At 37.0% G+C, this 13128-nt stretch overlaps 1 protein-coding gene across 8 annotated transcripts in view; it reads left to right on the top strand.

The window, feature by feature from the left end:
• ROBO2 (roundabout guidance receptor 2) overlaps positions 1 to 13128 on the top strand; it is a 377737-nt gene that overhangs the window by 313288 nt on the left and 51321 nt on the right. For all 8 annotated transcript variants that reach the window (XM_063448557.1, XM_063448577.1, XM_063448568.1 and 5 more), the window contains 2 exons: positions 3109 to 3340; positions 12725 to 12849. In XM_063448557.1, coding sequence (XP_063304627.1) covers positions 3109 to 3340; positions 12725 to 12849 — 357 coding nt within the window. The remainder of the gene's footprint in view (positions 1 to 3108; positions 3341 to 12724; positions 12850 to 13128) is intronic.

Below are 13128 nucleotides of genomic sequence, written 5' to 3' on the forward strand. Positions count from 1 at the left end.
ATGCACAATGAACAGTGAGCGCCAAGTTCACATTCTAACTTCCCCATAGGAAAGTAATGAATTGATGCTTTCCCATTGGAATTCTGCGTCATGTGACCAAGTATTATTCAGTCGGTGCAGCAGAAGTGCCTCTAGTGGCTGTCAAACTAGTAATCAATAAAGGTGGACTTAATGGGACTCTATAGTCACCAGAATCACTATAGCATGTCCCTGCAGGCTAAGAAATGTAAACATTGCCTTTTAGAAAAGAGGCAGTGTTTACATTGCTGCCTAGTAACACCTCTAGTGGCATCATTGAGATGGCCACTAGATTTGCTTTCTAGTACAGAGCTGCATGGTGTGCAGCACCTTCATTCAGCATCTCCATAATATGCATGGAGATACTCAACGCTCCACATTGAGATGCATTGATTCAATTAATCTCTAATAGGAAATGCTGATTGTGGTGGACCGCCTGGTACCCCACCTGGGTACTTCCGCTAAACGCACTTCCTAGTTATCACCAAGTTATCACCAAGCTACCATAAGCACTTCACCGGGACACCATAATCACTTCCATCCCCTAGCTGCCGTAGCTTGGCTGGGGTCTCACCACCTCTTCCCACCCTGGACCCAAGTCCTGGATCCAGCTCACAGTGGTTAGAGCTCTCCTCTAACCTCTCTAGATAATTGAGTCAGGAACTGTACAAACTCAATTATCTCCAAGTACAGAAAAACATACAATTTTAAAACACCCCAAAAGTACCTCCAAAATCCATGGAAACCCTGCAAGAGTCACATGGAAACCCTGCAAGAGTCACATCAGATAGCCCCGATATGAGTGACCAACACATCCAAAAATCAGATTGGTTCAGTGGTTCGGATTTTCCATGGAAGTCAACTTTTGACCAACCGCACACGTGGCTTCTGCCCAAAATATTTCCATAAGAAAAGTGGTAGTTGTAACGGACGGCACACAAGAGGTTAAAAACCGTTTAGGCGATATTCCCCTTTTCAGATGCACAGACAGCTACTGCAATCACCAATCTCCCGAACTGCAAACACATGAATTCACCAATCTCCCAAACTGAAAACACATGAATTCACCAATCGCACGAACTGCAAACACATTAATTACCTAATCTCAAGAACTGGAACTAGGGGAATGCTCCAAACTCCCAAACAGGAAACACACGAATGCTGTAAACAGCCGAACAGGAAAAACCATACGAACAGTTTACACTCCTGGCAGTCGCACTGTAACAGCATACAATCCAATTCCCCCAAAGAACGAAACGACACTTCGCTTGAGGGTCAAGCAGAACTGATTTACTGGGGCTACCTGCCCGGCTATATGCAGGTCTCCCACCTGGTGGACACTCCCCTAGGGGACCAGATGGAAGACTGGGAAACATATTGGACATTGACCAATCACAAGCTTACAATCCCACAATGCATCACAATCCCTCCTCTCTGTCCTGGAGATAATTGGGAAGTAATCCAATTATCTCCAAGGACAGAGGCAAAACTCCATTAACCACATGGCAGACAAAGGACAATAAAATACATAAAATTACATACTGTTACATTTATCACATAGAACATACACATTCTACCTATCTCTAGATAGCTTAGATCTGAGCGCACATTATTACCGGATGGTGCTCAGATCACATACATACGGTTCAATCGCCATGGAGCCAAAGTCTTTCATACAGTCTTTCAGTATACGGCTGGGCTCCATGGCATAGCTATCTGGGGTAGCATGGCTTTAACAGTCCACAGAAAGGCACGAACAAGCCTTTCTGCAGGGAAAAAGAACAGTGTTAAACATGTGGCCATAGTCCAGTGGCAGGAGGCGGGCGACCAGGCTCCTCCAGTGGCCAGTGGCGAGGTTGGTTCCGCCACAGTAGTGATCGGTCAATTTCCGGAGTATAAAAATGAACAAACTACCAAACGTAGTCCATAGTGTAATATGGAGCTTGTTCACCTAATCCAAACGATTTCACCAAACAGGGCTCTTCTACGATGTAAGGAAACGAACGCAGGCGATTATGGAAGTTCAGCGATGTTCGCTAGTTACAGTGTCCGATTTGAGTTCCATGAACTCGACGACCAAACACCGCTGCCTGCGTTCGTGTGAACAAGATGGCCATCACAATGTGTTCGTGCATATGAACAGCGGCCACCCAGACGGACATTTAGAACCCTGAGGTATGAATCCTTATTAAGGTTTCAGTGTGTTTACCAAGCATGTGGGTGGTCCGAAGTTCATGGGTTTGTTCGGTTCCCGAGCTATATAGGGAAATCCCACAAACAAAGTTTTTTAACATGTCTTTTACATGGCCCAAAGTCCTTGGCAGGAGGCTAGCCAGCAGGCTCCTCCAGGAGCTCGTGGCAGAGGCATCTTTGCCACACTGATTGATGGAGTATGAGATTTTGCCATGCATACGCAGTAGCCTCCCATTGCTTTTTATGGAAAAGCAATTAATAGGCTAAGATTGTCAAGATTCAAGATCTCAGCCATGGAGGCAGGACCAGCTTTGGCAAGACAGGTGGGGCGAGGCAGAAAAATTAAGTTTAAAACCTTATTTCTCCATGCTAGAGGGGGACCTGTGACCCTAATAGTTAAATCCATAGTGTTAGGAATGCATGCTTGTATTCCTACACTGCAGTGTTCCTCAAGAACTGCAATGTTTTACATTTACAATATTTTACATTGCAAGGTTAAGAGGACAGGGACTGTGCACCCAGGATACTTAATTGAGATGAAGCAGTCTGGGTGACTATAGTGTTCCTCTAAAGGGTTGTCGACAATTACATTAAATGATTTTGCAGAGCCCCATGTTAGTTAAAGTGTTCCAAAACGATTTAACATAAAACTAACATGCTTTGCACTAGGAAATTCTACAGAACAAAACAACTACAAAAAGCTATAATGGTAACTTCACTCTTTCTATAATAAAGGAAAGTCAGTTTGGGTTTATGCTACTCAAAAACATTATTTGCCACAAATACTGTAATTATATGTTTATCTCCTCTAATTTTTTCTTCAGCATGCTCATGCTCATGCATCTACTGTAACTGATATAATTTGTACTTAAACCGCATAATATAATTTCTTTTCAGGTCGACCGTCAGTCCCAGTTCATTCAGGGATACAGAGTAATGTACCGGCAAACTTCAGGTCTGCAGTCTCCATCTGCATGGCAGAACTTAGAGGTCAAGGTACCAGCTGAGCGCAACGCTGTGATAACCAACCTGAAAAAAGGAATTTCTTATGAGATTAAGGTTCGACCTTATTTCAATGAATTTCAAGGGATGGATAGTGAATCAAAATCAGCACGAACAACAGAAGAAGGTCAGTTAGGTCTTCATTTTGTTTATTCCTGCATTACGAATAAAAGATTTTGGTGGCGATCATGTGCCTTGCCAGTCCCACCATAATTTAAAACCAAGAAAACTTATTCATAAGGACACTCTGTGTACCTATTGTAGAAGAAGAAATTAGTTTGTTTGTATGTTTTGTGCAAAATGTGCAAATATCTTTTAAACGGTAGTGTCACACTTAAATGGAAATGTAGATATACAAGGTTATACAATGTACATATACAAGTTATATAATGTACATATACAAGGTAATATAATGTACATATACAAGGTAATATAATGTACATATACAAAGTAAAACAAGTTACATTTACAAGGTTATATAATGTGTACACAATTATAAAATTTACATATACCAGGTTATAAAATGTATATATAAAAGGTTATATAACGTACATATACAAGGTTATATAATGTACATGTACAAGGCTATAAAATTTACATATACAAGGTTATATAATGTACTTATACAAGGTTATAAAATGTATATATAAAATGTAATATAATGTACATATACAACATATACAAGGTTATATAAAGTACATATAAAAGGTTATATAATGCACATATAAAATGTTATATAATGTACATATACAAGGTAATATAATGTACATATACAATGTTATATAATGTGCATAAACAAGGTTATATAATGTAGATATACAATGTTATATAATGTACATGTACAAGACTATAAAATGTACATATACCAAGTTATAAAATATATATATAAAAGGTTAAATAATGCACATATAAAAGGTTATATAATGTACATGTACAAGGTTATAAAGTGTACATAAACATAGTTATAAAATATATATATAAAAGGTTAAATAATGCACATATAAAAGATTATATAATGTACATGTACAAGGTTATAAAGTGTACATAAACATAGTTATAAAATGTATATATAAAAGGTTAAATAATGCACATATAAAAGGTTATATAATGCACATGTACAAGGTTATAAAGTGTACATAAACATAGTTATAAAATATATATATATATATATATATATATATATATATATATATATATATATGGTTAAATAATGCACATATAAAAGGTTATATAATGTACACGTACAAGGTTATAAAGTGTATATAAACATAGTTATAAAATGTATATATAAAAGGTTATATAATGTACATATAAAAGGTTATTGTACATATACAATTCCTGGTTTAGTGACTAGCACCATTTGTGAGTTTTTGGTACGAAAGTAATTTTCCCTTCTGTATGACATTCATCTAACTTTTTTAGTATACTTCAATAAAAAAAGAAAGGGATAAAGATAAATATATTTCTTTATGTTTATACATGGAGAGAAATGACATTAGCGGCCGCTTTATCTGACACATCTAGTTGTAATTTCATTCTTTAAAGTGATAATTATAAGTGAGTTTAACGTGAATTTCAAATATAAGCAGGAATCTTTTAAGTCAGCTATGGTTTTAGTTTCACTACTCTGACTTTAAACTTAAAATTCATTTTAAATTCACTTTGAATTCTCATTTTAGTAAATAAACTTGATAGCCTTTTATGATAGGGCTATACAGAAGCATGTGTATGCAGATAACGACCCACTAGCATTAATGAAAACTACTTGTTCAAATGATTGACAGCTTCCATGGCCTTTTTTGTACGTAATACATAAATACCTTTTTTTTGTGTATGCTGACACTCTTGTACATAGAATGCTGAAAAGAATACAGCATTGTCAGAACGCTTAGATTGTTTGCATTTACTGCACAAGAGAGATTTTAAAAAATGAGCTTTCTAAATATATTACATAAAAATTGGTTGATGCATAGTCTGTTTTCCATTAACTTACTCTTAGAGGCAAAATCTGTACATGGGATCTATCTCAAAAATCAGGAACTGACACATTTTAGGCTGAAACTTTAAAAAACTTCAGGATTTTTCCGGTATCGCTATTTCTGCTTAAAATAAGCTATTTAAGCCCCCAAAAGCCTAAAAATTACTCTGAATAATTCCTGTTTTTTGTGAATAGCACCATTCGTGAGTTTTAACTTCTGAACAACCTTCATGTACCTTTTTTAGTATGCTTCAATTAGAACAAAGGGATAACGATGAGTGTATTTCTTTAAGTTCTTACATGGAGAGAAATGACATTTGTGGCCACATTATCTGACACATCTAACTGTAATTTCATACTTTAAAGGCTATTTTAAGTGTTGCAAAACTTGCACCACCGAGGTTCTTTTTTTTTTATTATTATTTTTATTGTTTGGGCCTCGAGACATGTGAAAATCGCATGGTTTGATCTTTTGCACAGATTAATGTAACCTTCAACTCTACTTCCTGCAGCCATTGCCTACTGGTGTCTGTGATAAATAATTCTACCAGTTGTCAAATGTCATCATCAGGAATCACAGCAGATAATCTGTGTCTAACTTCTGGGAAAATCTGAGTTTCATCATTTACAAAGTTTGACATGTTTACATTGCTGCCTGTTTGATACAATATATAGAAGTGTGATTTATTTATACATTATTTGATATATTGATGTATTTATGGTCTTGTAGTTTTCACTGCACCTGTCCCTAGCTAAGTAATTCGTGCCAATTATAGGCACTTTTGTTCTATTTTCTGGGTTGTTTGTAGCTGGACTTGGTGAGAGTAGGAATGCATGGGTCTGGATTCTGGATTCTGGATTCTTGAGTCTGGTTTACTCTGCATTCTGGATAGCAATTCTACTAAAATCCATGATGGTGTCAAGTGTAAGTAGATGCAAAATAAATGGATTTAGTCCATAAGGTTTAGTGGCATTCATTAAGGGAATATTCAAGGCACCAAAGTAAACTTCATCTTACAAAAGTGGTTTTGGTGTGTAGACCATGCCCCTCCATTTCCACTGATCGGTTCTCTGCCATTAGGAGAGAACTGTTTATGCAAATCCCATATCTCCCCGGACTATGATTCATATGTGAATTTGGGCCAAAAATAGGGACTGGAAAGATATGCACCTGTGTTTGTTTAATGTTCAATTAACTTTAACCCCTTAATGACACATGACATGTGTGACATGTCATGATTCCTTTTTATTCCAGAAGCTTGGTCCTTAAGGCGTTAAAGAGATAAGAACTTCTAAAGTAAACACACCACACTGTAAAAATTAAACCTTTTTTTTTATTATGGAGACTATATGAATCACAGCCAAGGGAGATGTGGCTAGGGCTGCACAAACAGATATATTTAGCTGGCATCCTAAGGGCTCTGTTATTATAAATAGTTTTAATATGGCTTTCAAAAATATACCTGAGAGATCATGTGTTAAATGTATGTTTTCATAGATTTTTATTTATTAAAGAGTTTTGATAACTTAGCAGGTGACTTACAAATTTAGCCAACATTTTTTGAAAGTCGAAAGAGCTGAAAATATTTTATTTCTAAGTCAGGTGGGTTGGAGATTGTTTAAACACAGCGATTCTGAACTTATTATTGTAGGTCCTTTGCCATAACAGTTTCACAAACATAAACTGGATTCATACATTATTTTAGTAAAGCCTTATCATTCACAGAAGGACCAAGCTATTCACATATGACTATCTAAATATTATGACCCATTTGTAAACAGTCCTCCAGTTGTAACAAGATACAATTATTTTTACATACTAAAGGGCATTTGACATCTAAAGATAACATTAACCTTATGAATTTAATTCATTTTAAAAGGAACAATATAATTAAGAAATAAATGCTTAGGCTTGCAAGAATAAATTTCTGCCATACTGGTATTGTGTAGCTCATCAATTGGGCTTAGCAACTGTTGGCAATAACAATATGAACAATGCTGCTTCCCACAAATCTTTTCTTCTACAACCTCAAGGAATTAACCCCTTAAGGACCAAACTTCTGGTATAAAAGGGAATCATGACATGTCACACATGTCATGTGTCCTTAAAGGACCACTCTAGTGCCAGGAAAACATACTCGTTTTCCTGGCACTAGAGTGCCCTGAGGGTGCCCCCACCCTCAGGGACCCACTCCCGCCGGGCTCTGGGGGGAGGAAGGGGTTAAACTTACCTCTTTCTCCAGCGCCGGGCGGGGAGCTTTCCTCCTCCTCCTCTTCTTCCTCGCGACGTCATCGTCTGAATGCGCATGCGCGGCAGGAGCCGCGCTCGCATTCAGCCGGTCGCATAGGAAAGCATTCATAATGCTTTCCTATGGACGCTTGCGTGCTCTCACTGTGATTTTCACAGTGAGAAGCACGCAAGCGTCTCTAGCGGCTGTCAATGAGACAGCCACTAGAGGCTCTGGAGGCTGGCTTAACCCTCAGTATAAACATAGCAGTTTCTCTGAAACTGCTATGTTTATAAAAAAAAAGGGTAAAAGCTAGCTGGACCTGGCACCCAGACCACTTCATTAAGCTGAAGTGGTCTGGGTGCCTAGAGTGGTCCTTTAAGGGGTTAAGCATGAATGGTACTGAGCTGTTTATATCTTTCAACCTCAACTCTCTTCAATGCTTGTGACTTTATGTAAGGGATAGTAGACAAGTTCTGATACACCAGTTACCAAAAATTACTGTACACAATTTGCTTAACCATTCATTAAACTAATTGTTTGAATCGATACTAATCATATTTCCTTCAAATGGAACCTTAGATCCCTTTATGCAGACTTAGCCATTTGTATATGTTAAAATGTGCTTCTAATGTCTCTGATGGGGCTTTTTAAAAGGGAAACTTCCCTAAAGCGCTTAAGTGTGTTGAAAAACTTTGCTTGTGAATAGTGTGTCTTCTTTTTTTCATTTTACCAAAAGTGATTTCAATAGAAATTGTCTCTTTCATAAATTAACTTTGTTACATCCCCAAGTTGTCAATCCAACAACCATTCCTGTTACTTCCTGGTTGTTTTGCTCAGTGAAGGCAGACACTTGCAGAGTGCCTGCTTTGCAAAGACTTCTCATTGAGCTTTATTTTGCAGTCTGTGATCGGACAGCCACAGATAGTCTGGCCTAGGGAAGAAGCGTAGAGGAGGAGCTTTTGAAGGCTTCAGAGAAGAGATCTGCAGCTTTAGCAAGCTGTTTTTAGATATACCCAAATTTCAAAAATGCATAAGTAATCACATGCATGTTTTAATTGGTTGTATATATACTAAACATTGATTTTTTTTGTTGTTGTTGGTATTTGGGTAAAGGAGTGTCCCTTTAAGTCAAGTCCAGGAATAGTCAATATCACCTGATAATACAGCAGTCAACCCCCCATTACATAAAACCAGCCAGTGAAGAGTCCACAGTACCTGCGTCTTATGGAAAACCAGTGGTTCAGCGTCAAACAATCTATGACAATACATCTGCCAGTAACCAAAATTCTTACCATACTTAGGCAACCACAAGATGATTTGGAACAAATCAGTCCCAAAGATTTCCATTGCTGAGAGTTTTGAGTAAAATAAATTTCGAGTAAATGTCTGTCAGTCCAATGTCTGTCAGTCAATCTGTTCAGTAAGATGGGAGCTATGGTTCACTCCTCCAATTTTGACTGTTTCTTGAGATCATTCATTTCTTACATCAGAATGCATACCGAAAGATTGATTTAGAAAATATCACAGCATTAATACGTTTTTTATATATATATATACTTTTCTCTCGAATAGCCTTTACATTCCATAATATTATGTCCTCCACACAGCCCGGGTTTGGCATGTGTATAAATTCTACGGTGAAACAATGCAGTATGCCAGTTAGCTAGAGTTGTTTATGGCATTGTGCAGTGAAACAGATTGTGGTCCAGCTGAGAAAATAGCTCACAAGAATGTGTCAGTTTTTGTATTATTTCAAATCAAAAAGCAATCTTTCTAGGGATGGTACACTAGCCTCCAATATAAAACCCAAGTGCAAAATGAACAAATCAGGGATAGTTGACACATTTCTAGCTGGGGTAACCTTCATTGGATTACTTTTCATATAAAATAGTACTTGGAAAGCTACCTTCCCAAAATTAATTTCTTCACAGTTAGACTTTTTATCTGGAGTAGACATTTGTCACAATACTGCCGGCATCCGTCTCCCACCTCTTTGGCCTTGTGAACGTAACAAATGGAATTCACTTTACCCGTGCAGGAAAAAGATGAGCAGCGATTTGGGTTCTTGCGCATCAGTAGAAGGAAGCTCTCAGTACTGGAATAATTGACCTGTCAACTATCAGCCATGGTGTCTCTACAAACCAGCAGCAAGGGAAATGAGAAACCGATTTAAAAAATGTTGTTTTCCAATGGGGTCTATTTAATAACTGCAGGATCCCCAGACAAGTGGTTTAATTTATATTGCTGGTTGAGCTTGCTGAGATAGAGAACCAGAAGAGAGCGACCTTACAGTATATTTTCTAAATATACCGCCCTGTGTGACTTTTTTTTTCTTGAGCTGCAGGATAGATTATGGAAAAGGTAGACTTGATTTCCGTCGGGTCCAACAGAAAATGAATTTTAGATGAGCTAGTTATGCAGTTCCCATCTAACGTTGCTCTTGACGGATGCTTTTTTTTATTATTTTATTTTTCTCGAGTAACCTTTTGCGTCCTTGTGTGGGTTTCCATTTGTTACAAATAAACTGCTTTATTTCATCTGAATGAAGATATATATCTATGTACTGCTTCCATATACCAATTTGGAATGCATTCGTTTCTATATTGCTTGTAATTTTATTTCAGGTCCATATTATGCACAATTGTCGTCAAGTATGTCCCTGATATGCATTCTATCTGTCTAACTTTCTGTTTATCATCTACTATTTATCTTTCCATCATTTTGTCTTTTTATCAGTATACAGGTCTGTCTGTGTGTCTGTCTGTCTGTCTCTTTAAATCTGTACCTCTAGTGTATAGTGTTTTTCCTTCCTCCCCTATCTGGCACCAGTTGATTATGTGTGTTTTTATTTTTTGTGACACTCATTACTTGCCGGAACCAGTAAAATTCGCACCTTTAAAGTCTTTCCCTTTGGCTAAGATGTGAGTGTGAATGCCCCGGCAAACTATCTAGCACATTAGCAGAATGTTACATTTTAGAATGTTGTTTCGTGTAAAGACAAGTATGGTATATTCTTTCGGAGTCAAGTTTATTTATATTTTCTTTTTCTTTTTTTTCTTATAGTAGGTGCACAGGTGTGTAATTAAATGTCTGTTAATCACTTCAGTCTTTCAGCGTACTAGTTGGAGTCTTGAAAGTATGGTACTTGAGGTAGAATTATAAGCTTGATGAAAGGGGAAAATTGAACAAGTACATAAAAATGATGATAAAATCACTACTGTGAAGCATCTGAAGGCCAAGAAGGCAAGAGTTTGAATATGATGATGTTGAATCCTTTAGAGTATTGATGACCTTCCCACTCATTGTAGAAAAAGGAACACCTGTACATTAAAACACTTTCTTTTTCTAAATATACTGTTGAATAGAGTTTTTGAACTCAGATCCAGTCTCATGCATCCTCTCCAGCAAGGAAATTAAAACAACATTGTCATTAAAATGCTATTTCCATAAATCATTTTAAAACAGAGTACCCAAATAGATTAATATTAGTTGCATGTATGCACGGTATAGAATGTTTAGCTGTATTTGCCACTGACATCTATCAGTTGTATCGCCTTTTTTAAACCCTCAGTGGGACCAGCCAAATAAAAACTGAATCTCACTTATTAGCTCCCAGGTTTCCACTGTACAGTTTTTTTATGAGTACTGGGTGTCAGTACTGGGTGGTCTGAGTTTAGAGTTCTTGAAGATTTATCTCAACTCTTCTACCATGGACCTAATTTTTTTAAATCAACTCATTGATTATGGATAGACTGATTTTTGGAAATCAACTCTACACTTGGGCAAATATGAAACAACCCTGATTAAAAAAAGGCATTCAACTTGAACTGCCGAGCATTTTGCGAGCTGCAGAGTAGTGCCATTGAATTTTATGAAATCCTGACCTGGAGTACTTTTTGATAAATATATTTTTGGGACCTTTTAGTGATAATTAGCAGCACTGAGGCTTGTGAAATAAAAGGTTTGTCTTCTCAAAAGTCATTTCAAGTACTAAAAGCGGAGTAATCACCATGAAAACCAGTAGGCCCAACATGCACGTTGCATTGGAGACTCCTCCCCCTTTTCATGCTTGCGCCACATTTACCGAACAGACTCTTTATATTTAAAACTCCCATACAGTCATTCTCTTTATCTGTATCAGGGTAACACGTTGGTCAATAGCAGTCTGCAAAAAAGCACAGTGTTGAAACACAAGATTCTTCTTTATAGACATTTTCGTATACTCACACCGTACAAGAGCATATTTTTTACTAATAACTCTTTAGAATATATGTATTGCATTCCTAGAAATCATTACACCTGTATTCATTAAGAAATACATTTTAGAACTTTTATAGCAGAACAAAACTGAAAACTACATGTTTTACCAGCTTATTGAACTAGATAGAACTAATAGAGTATATATCACCCCCCGATGTGTCAGAGCAGCAAGATTTGCAGGTATTGGGTCAGCTGCACAGTGAACACTTAGAATATACTGAAGGGACTACAGGTGTCCCCATTCGTTGGTATTAGTCCTTCTGTCACAATGACTGGCATGTTATTGATCTCTCTGTGCTAATTAAAGAGTTTTCTGTACTCATGCAAGGGAACTCCAAATAAATCCTGTTAGAGGGTCCTACAAGCTTATATTAAGAACTTATCTTGTATTTGCATTCAATGGAAATATTACAATTACAAAAAGACCAGGAACCGTTTCTGTAAACAAGTAAACATTTGGTCGGCTCTGTGTAATGTTTTAGTCATCTCTAAGAATTCTTTGTTTCATTTAATCAATCTGGCCTTGGGGGTATGTGGTACAACTAAGAACTCGCAAATCAGAAAAAGAAAAATCAATAAGTATTTTTGTCTCCTCTCACTGTGCTCTGTGAATTGGGTATTGATTAGATTTAGTGAAATTGATTAAATACCAGCTTTTGGATTTATTACGTCCGTTAATAATATGTGTTCACTGCAAATGCGCAATGTATGAGTATTTTATCTCTTTTTGGCCAAACACTGATGTAAAAAAAAATACAAAAAATATGCTTACCTGGTAATAAATGAGTGAGATGGTATCGTTTTTTTTTTTTTTCTTTTTTGCTGAAAAACAAATACATGAAATGTTGCCTCTGTATTAAACAGATGTTAACACAACAGCTAATATTTCAAAATCAGTACCTTGCTATGTTTGCATATTTCGGTCTGCAGGGAACGCGAGCTCAGGATTTCTTCCTGTCTAGATATGCATTATGTTAGTAAAAATGAGGCTTTGTCTGCAGGATTAATGTCCCCTTCCAATTTCTCTGTTCACCTGCTATAGCCCCAAGTGCTCCTCCGCAGTCTGTTACCGTTCTGACAGTAGGAAACAGCAATAGCACCAGCATTAGCGTCTCCTGGGACCCACCCCCTTCCGATCACCAGAATGGAATTATTCAGGACTATAAGGTAAATCTATTCCTTCATATGTCACAGTAAACAGAGTCTCCAGACATGACTTCCACATTGAAACCAACAGTCATTAAAAATAAAATCAATGCTTTCTTCTAAAAGGCCTGTTTTTTTTTTTTTGCATAGCATTGCTTCGCACCGAATGAACGTACATTCCCATTGTCTCTACTAAAGAATATTCGTTATTGTTTAAATATATGATCCATTGTGCAAACAAGGACTCTGAAAATACATAGTCATTATGAATATATTTATTTGGTAGGATCAATATGGCAT

Source organism: Pelobates fuscus, chromosome 1, assembly GCF_036172605.1.
Source record: "Pelobates fuscus isolate aPelFus1 chromosome 1, aPelFus1.pri, whole genome shotgun sequence".
Taxonomy (NCBI): domain Eukaryota; kingdom Metazoa; phylum Chordata; class Amphibia; order Anura; family Pelobatidae; genus Pelobates; species Pelobates fuscus.